At 37.6% G+C, this 16178-nt stretch overlaps 1 protein-coding gene across 3 annotated transcripts in view; it reads right to left on the reverse strand.

Moving 5' to 3' along the window:
- Frmd3 (FERM domain containing 3) overlaps positions 1 to 16178 on the reverse strand; it is a 206909-nt gene that overhangs the window by 124112 nt on the left and 66619 nt on the right. For all 3 annotated transcript variants that reach the window (XM_028754636.1, XM_028754634.1, XM_028754633.1), the window contains exon 3: positions 13697 to 13739. In XM_028754636.1, coding sequence (XP_028610469.1) covers positions 13697 to 13739 — 43 coding nt within the window. The remainder of the gene's footprint in view (positions 1 to 13696; positions 13740 to 16178) is intronic.

Below are 16178 nucleotides of genomic sequence, written 5' to 3' on the forward strand. Positions count from 1 at the left end.
AGTGTTTCCAAAACCCATCTCCACCCAACCTAAAAGAGGGGACTTCTGCCCCTAGACCAAGCAGAGAGGGGCCACCCAGAACCCCCTCTGACAGGCGATCTGAATTCTTGCTTAGCTGCGAGGCTAAGCACTGCAAGGGAATATAAATAAAAGAAAAATATCTCTCTGGGTTCCCTGAGGGAAAAGCCTGACTGCATAGGGGTTGATGTCAAAAGTATCCCCTCTCCAGGAAAAAGACATCGTGATGGGTATGGCCCTCATGGCTCACTGGAAAATGACAGGGGGACTGGAGCCATTACAAGGTCCCCTTCAATTACTGGAGGTCAGGCCTCTATCCCTACCTTCGCAAGATTAGAATTGAATTCTACTTTCTTATCTTGAATTGTTTTTGTCATTTCATTCAACTGTGCATATATTAATATACATGTTAAGGTCCTCAAACACATTAATAATTGCTATTTTGAAGTCCTTTTCATGTGCTTGAACATATTACAAAAGGGCTTTTACCCTCTAGAGAAAGCATATTGTCTTGTTCCTATTTGTGTTTTCTTGCTGGGACCAGCATCTAGAGTTATGGTGTTTGTAGTATTTTTTGGTGTAAGAATATAGTCTTGCCTTTATTGGATGGGTGTTTGTTTCTTTGGTTGTTGTTACCTCAATCTGACAGGGTGTTGATCAGAAGAATGAGGGACACTCTGTTTTAGGGTTTAGACTCCAGGGAACCCCAGGTCAGTGCAGTGAGTAGGGTAAGTTTTGGTCTGCAGGCAGTGGGAGGGATGACACTCAGATTTTCTTAAATATAACTTACTATTCAGCTCCCCAAAAGATGAAAGAGATGGAACTAGTGGTACTCTGGCTGAGGCTGAAGTGGATGGGAGTGGGCTGAGAGGAGAGGCTGAGTCAGGTCTGAGGGGCAAGTACTCTGGAGAAATCAGAATGGATGAGGGGAAAGAAGGCATAGATCACTAGCTAAGTCCCAGTCAAGTGTGGTCACTGTGAATCTCTGGTAGAGAACAGTACAAATAATACTTTCTAGATATGTAAACATCGCTTAGCCTAGTTACTTAATTCTTAAAAGGAAAATAACTTCCTATAGTTACTTCATTGAAAAATGAAAAATATCATTAAAAGTGAAAAGTATCATCTCAGGAAAACATACATAAATTCATGATTATTATCATATAATTTTGACTTACTTAGAAAAAAGTCCCTCCTCCAATCTATAAACCAAGTTCACGCTTAGAGCTCATAGCCCTGAAATTTTGTAGGAAAATTCTTGTACCTGGAATAAGTTTTGTACTGCTTTTATCTGGAACTCTTTGAAGAAAGAAAAATAAGTGTCATTGATTGTCAGGCTCTTCAAAAACATTACAAAGGACTCAGTGTTACAAAACTTTAATGCCTATAGTTGTGACACTGGCTTTCTAGGAGAGCCCAGCTAAAGTGTTGAGTGATTCCCAATGTTTTCTGTAGAACGGATGCTTTTTATCTGAAACAAATGACTTTCTCTGGCATGTATTTTTACGGGAAACTTCAGAGTGACTGTTCCTGTCCTTTGTGCATCTGACATGAATAATGGCACACTAAAGTCATTCTTGGTGGATGCCATATAGAAATGACATGAATGCAGAGATATCTGTATATGTGCATGGTAACACATGAGCACGTGGTGGAAAATTGCTTACTCATTCAACAAAAATGTACTCCTAAAATATATGGGAATTAACCAATCCCAGAGAGCAGAGGGTTCATCACTACAAGCTTTATTCTAGTTAAAAATTATTATCATTATTATTGGCATACTCAGCAGCAGTGATCCTTTCACTCCTGTAGAAATCACTACTGCATTATTTCTTCTTTGAAAGCAGAAATGCTGCTTTCTCTGCATTTTACTTATGTGGCGGTTGGTTGGTTTGGGCATCTCAAGTCATGTTGAGCTTGTTTTCCTCTAGTTGATTCTCTCTTAGGCTTTTATCAAACACAGGTACAGCCATTTACCTGTGTGCTATGATTGCACTTGTTCTATGAACTAACTCATTTAGAAGAAATAAGGCTGCTGAAGAGTTGCTTCCTAAGTACTTAAGCCCTGAGTTCTCCAACCACCTCTACTAGGTCAGGGCTCTGAATGAGACTTTGGGGCCCAGCATTCCTCATCTCAAGTTCTCATTTGTATAAATTGTTACAGACAAACTTAAAACTCTCAGCTTATTAAATTTCCATGTCCTATTACTCAGAGTGAGAGTTTGTTTTCTGAGGTAATACGATATTTCTTTGAGTATGTGCTCAGGAAAAAACAACCAAAAAAATAACCAAAAACTTTTATTTTTAATTTGAATGGCAATCTAAAACAAAATCCAGAGATACTCATGCTAACAAACCTTTTTTCTGGCAGCACAACAAGCTGAATTTTTCTTTTTAACCAAGTTTACTTACTGTATTTAGGTACTGCAGAAGCCAGAGAAGAACGTTGAATTCCCTGACACTTGAGTTATAATCAGTAGCAGAGTCATTTGGAAGAGCAGTAGGTACTCTTAACTGCTGAGCCATGTCTCTGGCACCTCTTGATTGATTTATTGATTAATTATTTGATTAATTAATTTTTAGATTTTCTTTGAGAGATTGTTTCACTGTAGTTAAAATAAAATAACCTCCAAAATGTGGATAGATGCTTGCACCTCAATTTGTGAGACAGTCTCAAAGAAGATAGAATGTAAGTGACAGACTCAAACCACAGTAAGAAAGCTTTTCACAGATTAATTTCTAACTATACTAAGACTACAATAATTTTCCCAGGAATATCTCTATAATATGATGCATAAATGTATACTCTAACAATTTGGATGGCCTAGAATAATCTGTAGGCTTAGATTTTCAAAACCTACTTTAATAAGGATTTTTTAGTGCTTTATCCTGTTTCTAGCCCATCACCTACAAGAGGTAGTGGAAAAGAAGAGTTAATAGGAAATAGGGATTGTGGACCTGTTTAGAAATAGACCAGCAGTCCAGTCCTCTATCAAATGAACAACATGAGTCAATAGGTGCAGTAACTGTGTGTGAGGCTCCATGGAAGCAGCAAAAAGTCATTGGAATACCGCAAGAAATTCTTTAGCAAGTTACTTTCAGTACAGTAACAACAAGTGAAGATTTATAACACGGGGCAAAGCCAACCATAGCCAGAGTGTTGTCAGTGAAAACTAGTGATGTGTAGCAAGACAAACCAAGGCTAGAGCCTCCTCCCACTGTCTGTGGGTCATATTTATATTCTTTCTAAATATTACATGTCCTCTCACATGTCTGCTTCAGCAAAACAGCCTTTCATCCATGTCTGCATCTGCAAAATATCCTTTTACTTGTCTGCCCCAGCAAAACTGGGGCATATAACATAGCTGAGTTTCCAAAGAAACCAAAAATTTCCACTTTCAATAGTGTGAGAAAGTATGAGAGAGATGCCTCTTTCATTTCAAAGACTCTCAACAGTTATCTCTCACTAACAAGAAACTCATGTACAATATCCTTGAATGTCTGCTATGATGCAGACTCAAGAGTTAGAAATCTCATCTTGAGAACTTTAAGAAAAACAGGTTACTCTACTGTAACACCATCTAGTCCCTAAAACAGCTAGGAGAAGTAGTCTGGCCAACAGCTGTAAGCATAAACCATAACATCATCCTTCAGCTGGATTTATGTCATAAGAATCAAGGAGAAATGATCTGAAAGCCTTCATTTCATTTGTCATGATAGGGAGTATATAAGAAAGAAGAATTTGTGAGATCTTGAAAGAGCTCTGTTATCATCCAAACTCTTTATAAGCAGAAAACAATGGGTAACAGGACTCAAATGAACTGTCCTCTTCCACTCCACATAGCTATATCCTACTTTGATGCTCTCTCATTTACTCCCAACTTATCAGAGATATGAACTCCAGTTTTATGGGGGCAAATGAGTGGAATGTAATTTCCAAAGGGAAATACTTGGGCTCTAAGTGATAATTAGATACCTTGTTGCCATTTCAATTCTGGGGCTTCAGCAATGGAAGGAGAAATGAGCAAGCTTCTCTGAGGACTCATAACACTTTAAAAGTAATGTTCAGAATGTGCAATCAGGGAAATGCAAATCAAAGCAGATTTGAAATTAAATCTTACCTCTGGCAGAATGGCTATGAACAAAAGAATCTAAAACAATTGCTGGGCAGGGTGTGGGGAAAAGAAAAATCAAAAACACTGTAGAATTGCAAACTTCTGCATTCGCTGTAAAATCTCATCAGCATGTACAATCCTCAAAAAGCAAGCAAACAAGCAACCAAACCAACCTACCACAGAACCTAGACATACCACTCCTTGACTTATTTCTAAGAAATTTGACATACCACACTTCAGATACTTTCTTAGCCTTTTTTATTGTTGCTCTATTCATAATGAGAATATGAAAACAACCTAAATATCCTTTAACTCATGAAGGAATAATGAAAATATAGTACATAAATACCACAGAATACTGTAATAAACTGTAAAGAAAAATTAAATCATGAACTTTTCAGATAAACGGACAGACCTAGAAAGGATCATACTGAACGAGGTAACTCAGGCTTCGAAAACCAAACATTTCATGTTCTCTCTCACTGGAGGCTACAAGCTCTAAATTTTCAGATGTAAGCATATATTGTGGAGTAATTGCTAAAAGCAGGAATGTAAAAAGAAACCATGGTGGAGGTGAATAGTTGGAATATAATAATGAGGGGAATACAAGGGTATGAGTGGTCTGATTAGGGAAATAGGAAAAACAGGAATGGTTTCACTAAGGATAGGGGAAGAATATAAACACAGAAGAAGAAAGAGGGAGGGTAAAATAACAGTAAAAATGTTTGAAAGAATCACAAGGAATCATAATATTGGCTATCTACCTAAACAATTAAAAATATAAGTTGTGTGTGTGTGTGTGTGTGCGTGTGTGTGTGTGTGTGAGAGAGAGAGACAGAGAGAGAGAGAGAGACAGAGACAGAGACAGAGAGAGACAGAGAGAGACAGAGAGAGAGAGACAGAGAGATTTCATGAAGATTTCCCAATTAGGCCAACAATGATGCTTCCAAGAGCCAAAAGCAACCTAACAAAGATCCCAGCACTAAGCAAGTCAAGCAGTTTTTCTAATTGTTGGTCAAGGTTGTCTGAGAAATTCCCAAAATATTGAAGCTATTGTTATTACTTTTGGTTGCTTTCTCCCAGCAGAGGTGGAAGAAAAGTCCATACTGCTGATGACATCATGCACTTAAGATACAGTGCCCAGATACCCCTCAACTAAAACTGACCTCAAAGTTTCCTCCCTCAGGACTAGCTTTCATGGTACCAAAAACATTATGGAACCTTCCATAGATGGAAAGCAACCAACAGTGCAACCCAACTATGGTGCCTATGAACCATTACAATGACCAGGAAGAGAGAAATCATACTTGGCAACCAAAACCTAGCTAACAACTGAGTGCTATTAAAATGATAGATCTGCTAATTTACTAACCAAGCATGATCCCTAGATATACACTAAGTATTTGTTCTTATGCCCACAGATAAGTGTAGACCTCATCCATCATTAATGAAACATATCTTTGAAACAAATGAAGTTGACTACAGAAAACCACAATTGGTCAACATGCCAATTTGTGGAGCCAAGCCCTAATGGATGTATCTCCAAATCAACAGCTGTGTCTAAGGCACATTGTGTGGAAAGATTGTAAGTGCCATAGGATCAGGAGGTTTGCTGTGAGACTGTATTCTTAATAATATTATAAACTGTATCTATAATGTTCTCCAATGTGACTGCCTTAACATCAGCTGAACAAAAACAACAATAGATATGCCAACTTGGATGAGGGAAATCCCATGAGGCCTCAATCCTACCTATAACCTATAAGTAAGGAATACTACCAGTGAGGGAAGTAATTGTCTCCAGGGAATAGCAAGTACTAAAGAGTCAGTCCTGAAAACATACATATAAGTAACATTAATTAATCTAGTTTATATTTAGGAATATATATGTATATACATATACACATGTAGTAAGTTTTTTTTTAAAGGAGTCCATGAATTTGAATGAGAGCAAGGAGGCACATGTAGAATGGTTTGGAAGGAGTTTAGGTAGGGAAAAGATATAAATAATTATAATCTCTAAATTCAAAAAATGAATAAAAAACTTTTACATGAGAAACAGTTTATACCTCTAAATGCCTGCATTAAAAAACAGAAAGAATTTAATTGAGTTGATAATATAAATTAATAATTTGGAAACTCAAAAGAAAACAAACTCAGACTATCACACTATAAAAATATGAAAAATCAGAGAAGAAGTTAATGAAATAGAAACAACAATAACAACAATGATGATTATGACAACAACATAGTAAGAAAAATTGTTTGGACATAAAATAAAATTCCATTTGCAGATAGATTCACAGCAGAATTCTATGAGTGTTTCATAGAAGATCTACAACCAGTCCATCCTAATTATTTAAAGAAATTATAAAGAACAGAAGCAGAGAGAACAATGACCCTAATATCAAATTCTGTAAAGATACAACAAAAAGTATAGTACAATATCTCTGATGAACATAGATGCAAACAGCCTCAAAATAATGAAAGGAAGAAGTCAAAATATTACTATGATAGTATACTTATGTGTCTCCAAAAATTCTACCAGAGAACTCCTACAGCTGATAAACAACTTCTGCAAAATGGCTGGATATAAAATTAACTCAAAGAAATCACTTATACAAATGATACATGGGCTGAGAAAGAAAATAGGGAAATAACACCTTTAACAATAGTCACAAATAATATAAAATACCTTGGTGTAACTCTAACCAAACAAGTGACAAGAACTTCAAGTCTCTCAAGAAAAAATTGAAGAAGCCCATAGAAAATGGAGAGGTCTCCCATGCTCATGGATTGGTAGGATTAACATAGTAAAAATGACCATCCTACCAAAAGCAATCTACAGATTCAGTGCAATCCCCATCAAAATTTCAACACAATTCTTCAAAGTCATGGAAAGAGAAATTCTCAAATTCATATGGAAAAAGAAAAAACCCAGGATAACCCAAATAAATCTTGAAAACTAAAAGAACTTCTGGAGGAATCACCGTCTGTGACCATAAACCAAACTACAGATCAACAATGATAAAACTCTCAGGGTATTAGAACAGAAACAGATAGGTTGATAATTGGAACAGAAGAAAAGACAAAGAAATAAACCCATACACCTATGTACACTTGATTTTTGACAAATAAGCCAGACCCATATAATGGAAGAAAGGAAGCATCTTCAAGAAATGGTACTGGCCTACCTGGTGGTCTGCATGTAGAAGAATGAAAATAGATCCATATTTATGACTATGCACAAATCTCATGTCCAATTGGATAAGGGAGTTCAACATGAAACTGGAATCTAATAGAAGAGAAAGTGGGAAATAGCCTTGAACACATTGGCACAGGAGAAAATTTCCTTAAGAGAATACCAATGGCTCAGGCTATAAGATCAATAATTGATAAATGGGATCTCATGAAACCAAAAAGCTTCTGTAAGGCAAAAGACACTGTCAATAGGACAAAATGGCAGACTACAGATTGGAAAGATATCTTTACTAACCCTACATCCAACAGAGGACTAATATAAATATATAAACCATATAAAAAAACTCAAGAAATTAAACTCTAAAAAAACAAATAACCCAATTAAAAATGGGGTACAGAGCTAAATCGGGAATTTTCAATACAGGAATATTGAATAGCCAAGAAGCACTTAAGGAAATATTCAACATCCTTAGTCCAGGGAAATCCAAATCAAAATGATACTGTGATTTCACCAATCAGAACTGGTAAGATAAAAACTCAAGAAATAGCTGATTAAACCACTCTGGAAATCAGTCTGGCGGTTCTTCAGAAAATTGGACATAGTATTACCTGAGGACCCAGCTATACCATTCCTGAGCATATATCCAAAAGATGCTCCAACATATAACAAGGACACATGCTCTACTATGTTTAAAACAGCCTTATTTATAGTAGGCAGAAGCTGGAAAGAACCCAGATGTCCTTGAACAGAGGAATGGATACAGAAAATGTGGTGCATTTACACAATGGAGTATTACTCAGCTATAAAAAACAATGAATTTGAGAAATTCTTAGGCAAATGGATGGAACTAGAAAATATCATCCTGAGTGAGGTGATTCAATCACAAAAGAACACACATGGTATGCACTCACTGATAATTGGATATTAGTCCAAAAGCTCTCAATACCCGAGACACAACTCACAGACCACATGAAGCTCATGAAGAAGGAAGACAAAAGTGTGAGTTCTTCGGTCCTTCTTAGGAGTATCAAAATACTCATGGGAGCAAATATGGATACAAAATGTGGTACATAAAATTACTGAAGGAGTTGCTACCTGGAGGCTTCTCCACCTGAGTATCCATCCCATGTGCAGTCACCAAAGGCAGAAGCTGATGTGGATGCCAGGAGGGGAATGCTGACAGGAGTCTGATATAGTGGTCCCCTTAGAAGTCTGGCAGTGCCTGACATATATAGAGGTGGAGGCACATCCTCATAGAAGCAGGAGGAGGGGAGATGGGATAGGGAGTTTCTGGGTAGGCAGAAATGGGGAAAGGGGATAACATCTGAAATGTAAATAAAATATCCAATAAAAATTAATTACAAAAAATCCTCAAGCAACAGTACATGCTGGCAAGGATGTGGAGAAAGGGGAATACTCTTCCGTTGTTCATAGGATTGCAAGCTTGTACAACCATTCTTGAAATCAATTTGATGGTCTTTCAGAAAATTGGAAATAGTTTTACATGAAGACCCAGCTATACAATTCTGGGCACATTCCCAAATGATTTTGACCATACTACAAGTACATGTTCTCCATTATGCTCATAGCAGCTTTATATGTAATAGCTAGAACCTGGAAGCAACCCAGATGTCCCTCAAGCAAAGAATGGATACAGAAAATGTGGTTTGTTTATACAATGGAACATTATTCAGCTCTTAATAACTAGAACATCCTCAATTTTGCAGGAGAATGGTTGGAAGTAGAAAATATCATCCAAGTGAGATAATTCAGAACCAAAAGAACATGCATGATACATATTCACTGATAAGTAGATAATTGCCAAAAATTACAGAATACCCATGATACACCCTACTGACCCAAAGGAGTTAAACAAGAAGGAAGGCCCAAGTGAGGATGCTTGCATCCCACTCAGAGAGGGGAATAAAATATTCACAGGCAGAGGGAGTGAGGGTGGGAGAAGGGAGGAGGAGGAAAGAGGGTCAGGGTCAGGTATGGGGAGAGTCAGACACGAGGCCCAGAGGTCCAAGGGAATGAATAGAAACATGCAGCTGTCTGTTGTGGGGAATATAGGAATCTCTAGGAAGTTTCAGAAACTTGGAATGAGGGAGGCTCCCAGGAGTCAGTGCAGGTGATATTAGCCAAAATACCCAACAATGGGGATATGGAACCTCAATAGACAACCTCCAGTAGCTATACAGGATCCCCAGTGGTGGGATGTGGACATAAATCCACCTTCAAAACTTTTGACCCAAAATTGGTACTGTCTAAAAGAAACAGAGTGACAAATATGGAATAGGCAAGCATTCATCCCTTACACTATTGCTGATGCTATGTTGTGCTTGCAGATGGGACCCTAGGATAGCTGTCCTCTGAGAGGCCCTACTCAGCAGCTGACTGAGATAGATGCAGATACCCACAGCCAAACATTGGATGGAGATCGATGGCTCCTATGGAAGAGTTAGGGGAAGGAGTGAAGCCCTGATGGGGAAAGCAACCCCACAGGAAGACTAACAGTGTCAACTCACCTGGACCTCTTAGAGCTAACAGAGACTGAACCACCAAGCAAATGGTCCCCAGCACAAATGTTGCAGAAGATTACATTGTCTGGCCTGGGTGGGAGAAGATGCACCTAGTTTTGTAGAGACTTGATGCACTAGGGTAGAGGGATACTGGGGGGCACTGTCTCAGAGGTGAACGAGAGAGAGTGGGGGAGGAACTCTGTGAGTGGGGACAGAGAGAAGGCAGCATTTGGGATGTAAAATAAATAAATAAATAAATAAATAAATAATCCTATACTCTACAAAATTGGAAAATATAAATGAAATGGAAATAATTTTCTTGATAGGTACAATTTACTGTGTTAAATCAATATCAGATTGATATTGATTAAACAATTGATAAAACAATATAAACAGACCTATAACAACTAGTGAAATAGAATCAATCATTAGAAGTGTTCCAATTAACAGAAGCTTAGGGCCGAAATGTTGTGGTAAATAATTTTACCAGGCTTTCAAAGAAGAGCTAATGTCAATACTTCTCAAATTATTCCAAAATTAGTAAATGAAAGGTTATACCCAATTCATTTTATGAGGCCACATAAACTGCATGAAGACTCAACAAAGAAAATTACAGACCAATTTCCTTCAAGAACATTGATGCAATGATACTCAATAAAATACTCACAAACCAAATCCAAGAACACATCAAAAAATCATCTACCATGATCAAGTAGACTTCGTCCCAGAGATTCAGGGATGGTTCAACATATGAAAATCAGCCAGTGACACCAACCACATAAAGAAAATGAAAGGAAAAACCACATGATCATCTCACTAGATGTTGAAAATTCTTTGACAAAATCCAACATCCCTACATAAGAAAAAAATGTAAAAGACATTATGAATAAAAGGGACATACCTAAATATAATAAAGCCATTTACAGTGAGCTTATAGCCAATATTAAATTAATTGGAGAAAAACTCAAAGCAATTTCATTAAAATCAGAAACAAGACAAGGCTGTCCACTCTCTCCATATCTATTCAATATAGCAACTGATGGTTTAGTCAGCGCAATAACACAACTGAAAGAGATCAGGGGGCTATAATTAAGAAATAAAGAAGTTCTAATATTATTATTTACAGAAGAAATGATAGCCTACACAAATGACCCTCAAAGTGTTGCTAGGAAGTTGATGAATAAACACTTTCAGCAAAGTGTCTGGATACAAGATTAACTTTAAAAAAAATTCAGTAGCCCTCTTATATATGAATAACAAATGGAGTGGGAAAAAATCAACAAAACAACATTCGTCACAATAGCTTCAAATAATATAAAATATCTTGGGGTAATTCTAACCAAGCAAGTGAAAGACTTGAATAACAAAAACTCCAAGTCTTTGAAAAAAGGAAACTGAAGAAAATATCAGATGACGAAAAGATTATCTATACTCATGTTTTGGTAGGATTAACATAATAAAAATGGCCATCCTACCAAAAGGAATCTGCAGACTCAATGAAATCCCAATCAAAACTCCAACCCAATTCTTTACAAAACTTGAAGGGACAATTCTCAAGTTCATATGGAAAGACAAAAAAGGCAGGCTAGCCCAAACAATCCTGTACTGTAAAAGAACTTCTGCAGGTGTTACATTCCCTGATTTCAAGTTGTACTATAGAACTCTAGCAATAAAAAAAAATCATATAGTATTGGCATAAAAATAGATATGTTGATCATAGGCTCAGGTTGTCACCACTCCATACCTGCTGGTGTGCTTAAGTGGTCATTTTACAATATAGTATTATTAATATTCTCAAGTCCGGAGAAGCTATACATTCCTGATTGCCTTTCTTGTCCTTCATCAGAGATTGTGGCTTGCCACATGGTTCCAAGCATCCATTTCTCTCCATTATCTTTTCAATACTGGGGTTTCCATGGCAACCAAGGCCATACCTTTACTATGACTTCTTTTGGTCTCTTTTATAGTCCCATGCCTCAGCTTCTTTTCATGATTCTTTCAATCATGAGATTTCTATTGCAACTATAGCTGTACCTTCATCAATGGCCTCTCCTGTTACCATGTCACAACTGCTCCCCATGATTTACCTCAGTCTGGAAACTCTCATGCCACCAAAACTAGTAACACAAAGGATACTGTCACACATTACCAAGATTATCTGTCAGTATGAGATGCAACCAACCCTTTACCACTTGAAACATAAGTCTGTGTGCTGACCGTGGAGACAAACTCTAGATTTCATCTCAGTGTTGCTGGTTTCTCTTTAATCATAGCTAATTTCTCAGTCCCATTTAATCAGCCTCCAATGTCAGAGTAATGCAATATTTTCACATCAGTGTTCCTAGTCTTTTCTTAAACACAAGTGATTCTTTAGCCATTGTTAACCAGGAAACCATAGATTCTTCATTCGAAATATCATATGAATAGTGTTAGTATAGTCTTTAAGAGACTCTCAAAGTTCTCGCTGAAACTTCACAAACCAGGTCTTCCTTCATGTGCATTACTCTCAGCATTGTCTAAGTTCCCACAGCAATCTGTTAAGATCTTAGTGTCTCAAATTTCTAAACAATCCCACAATCCTACAAAAAAAACCAACATGGCTAAGTCTTCAATGTATTATGATGTGATCCTTGTACTGATTTTTTGCTTTAGTTAAATTTCTATTCCTATGACAAAACAATATGATCAAAGGCAACTTGGGGAGGAAAGGGTTTCTTTCAGCTTACAGCTTATAGTCTATATTGAAGGGAAGTGAGTACAGGAACTCAAGGTAGAAACTAAAGTAGAGGCCACGGAGGCACTCTACTTACTGCCTTGATCTTAATGACTTCCCCCGTTTGATTTCTCATACACCTTAGGACCACCTGCTGAAGGTGATACTGAACACAGTCAGCTAGGTCTTCCCTCATCAATCATTCATCAAAAACAAAACAAAACAAAACAAAAACAAAATAAAACAAAAAACCTCCCACAGATTTTGTTATAGCCCAATCTGATAGAAGTATTTTTCTCATTTGCAATTTCCCCTTTCTGGATGATCCTAGCTTGTGTTAGTTTGAAAAATAACAAACAAATGAACAAAAAACCAAACAATAACAACAATAACAAAAAACAGCCAGCACAGGGTGGGATAGATTTTAATAGCAGGCTATAGTTTTCTGAAGTACCTATTAAAAATCACACGTGCACCCATGTGTGTGTGTGTGTGTGTGTGTGTGTTGGATACATTCTGGAAGAGGTGAATTAGACAAAGAATCATGTCCCTTATGAAATTCAATACCTTCCTCACAGTGCCTATAGTGAGTGACAAAGGAGTCTAGAAAGAAGTGATGCTCACAATATCAGGGTTTTAAAGTAATTACTAGATTGAAAACATTATTACTTTTTCTTTTTGAGTTGGGGGAAAAGAAAAAAATTAATACTATCCAGTGAAGTTGTTAGTGTAATTTTAGTTTCCAAACACACCCATTTCTCTCATCCCCACTTGAGACTACAGACAACTCCTTAAACTATACTACCAACCCCTACAATCCAGAGGCAAGCATTTAAGGTTAACAGACATTTAACTACACAATTTCAAAGCTCTTATTCCAACAAGAAATATGAGAGCAAGCAGGGCAGATAGAGAGAGTCATTACCGACAGTTGAATTTATGAGTGCATGGAAGCCAAGGTCAGAGAAAAAGGGAAATGATTGGTAGTTCTCATGGAAACAAGCTGCCATTTACCCATACATTCCTCACTACCCTTATCTCCAGAGATGTGCAGCTCTGTTAGGAAACACAATTTATTTTTGAATCTTTTGTAGCAGAAGTAAAACCATAGCTTGACACTTACATTTCATTTGCTTGAAGATGGACTTGTTAGGCTCAAGCCAGTGCTAGAGAGAAAACAAAAACAAAACAGAGATTGTTGGTATGAATGGAAACTCCTGAAAAAAAAAAACCTATCTGCAGAGACTGATTAGAACTGTACTTCTGTGGGGAGACTGGAATGTTCTAAGTCCAGAGGCTAATTACCTTACATTGGGTTAGTTCTAGCCCTCCAGAACAGCCATTTCTTGCCCAGCACTGAGTCTGAGCTAACATCTGGTGTGTAATAGAAACCTTTTAGAATCTATTAACTTAGCAGACAATTATCTTTCTCCAATCCAAAAGCTAAGAAGGCCATCAGATAACATCTTGGGCCACTAGAAAAGCTGGCCTCACCTCACTTTACCTGACTCTATGGTGTACCCACTGACATATTTTTGAAGAGTTAATGATGTAAAAACCCCAGGATGACAGAGAAACTGGACAGGAAAGCTTGACTGATAACCCCTGTAGATGTTTCTGTTGAGATTAACAGTCCAACCCCCAACCCCACCTTGTTATCTACAACTTTGAAACTGTACCTTGGGATAAGCTTAATTTGACCCAGAGATGTTAGGATATACTCTCCAAACCCTGGCCAAGGATATGCCACTTGGTTGGACACTACTAGAGCTCATAGCCCCTAAATATTCTCAGAAACATAATAAATAGCCCACAGCTATCATCTCCAAGTTCTATATCCTCAACTCCCTCATATAAGACTGCTGCAAAGATGCCTTGAGGGCTTAATATCCATTTCAGCCCAGTGGATGTTGTCCTTCGTTGTTCTAATTGACGTACAGTCAGCTTCTGTTAAGATTGGACTTGCACTCCCATTTCTTCCCCAGTTGGTAAGTCGATTCCAATCTAATACTTTGGGAAACAATGAGGGGTTTCAATGGCTCCTTCCCAAGTTGACTGGTTTGGTTCTCTTAAACTCTCCCTCTTGTCTCAATCTCTTCAGCACTCCATCTCACTATGGGCGAAAATTCCAATGGAACAACTCCTTTAGCCGCCCCCCTATATGAGCAGTTTAAATTCTGATGTTGTAGTAACTTCCTGGTTTGGGCGACCTTATTGATTCAAGGGTTAAAGTCGGGGTTTGGTTCCTATTCTTCCTTTCCACTATTGATCTAATTCTGTTGTCTCTCTCACCTCCAGAGTAGAAGCTTTTTAATCATTTGACCACACTGAATCCATCCCACATCCAAACAACAAGGTAAGGTGCAGGTTCAGCATAGGTGTTCTGGACATACACCATATCATGGCCCATGTGGCTCTCTGGCTTTGCCTTCCAGGTCAGTAGAATTTTGAACCTCAGGGGTGCTTCCAGATTCCCACATTTGTCTTCCAAGTTTTAAAAACTGAATACCCATTCCAGCCCCTAGCCACTCATTTGCAGTCATTTTCTGTCTATAGGTGATAACTTTATTACCAGAAAGAAGCCTCACAGTTATCTTGCTTATGAGCATTATGATGAGGTCCAAGATCTCCATTGTCCCAGACACTTTGGGTTGTCTGAAAACAAACTTCAAGATGCTACTGTACTGAGGTTTGAACCTAATACAACTTGGATAATACTTTTGTGTTTCAGTGTCTCACTGACTCAGATGACTTCATGTGACAGAATGACAAAAGCTGTGTTCTATCTTCTATCTTTGCTTTATTCCATCATTTCCACAGTTTACCCGTGTAAACTTCTAAACCTAATTCTTCAAACTGTTTCTCAGATGCTACTCTGACTAATGGGCCCCTCCCTATCAAAGTAGAGCAGCCACTATGGTCAGATTGTCTTGTGCTGTTGAATCTGAGAAGCTGGCCCTTGTCTATGGGACTGGACTTCCTACTTCAGACTCCAAGCATGTTTTTCTTAGAATGGCCTCCAAATCTCTGTCCTGGGTCAGGCTGGTCTTTTGATTCTGTGACCCAGAAAAGGAAATGAGCCAGCCCTAGAAATAAAGATTCATAAATCCTAACAGGGACAAGATGCTGTCAATGAAGAGCCACTACAATATGCTCTGCTGGGTGTTAACACTTGCCATTTCTTCCTGGGGTCTCTGGACTCATTATACTCTGAAATAAAAGGTCCTCCAACCCCAGTTCTCCTTTGTTGCTTACATGTTTACTTTTACTTCTGACCAATCTAACAATATGTTTGCCAAAGATATTTGTTTTTAGCTTCCTTTCACACGAGGATTGTAGAAAACACAATTGGAACAAACAAAATAATGTTCATATATTGGCTTATTAATATGTGTATTAAATATTATATATATATATACTGTCCACATGTGATTATGGTTTGTTCTTTCACATCATGTCCTTAGCACAAAATTGACTTATAAATACATGTTCATGTACACTACAGTTGCTAACTTGGCTCCACTTCATTTTCTTTTCATAGTAAAACTCAAATCAATAAGAGTAATTATAATAATAATGAAAATGATAATAATAATAACTCAGTA

Source organism: Grammomys surdaster, unplaced genomic scaffold (assembly GCF_004785775.1).
Source record: "Grammomys surdaster isolate TR1022 unplaced genomic scaffold, NIH_TR_1.0 126029, whole genome shotgun sequence".
NCBI lineage: Eukaryota > Metazoa > Chordata > Mammalia > Rodentia > Muridae > Grammomys > Grammomys surdaster.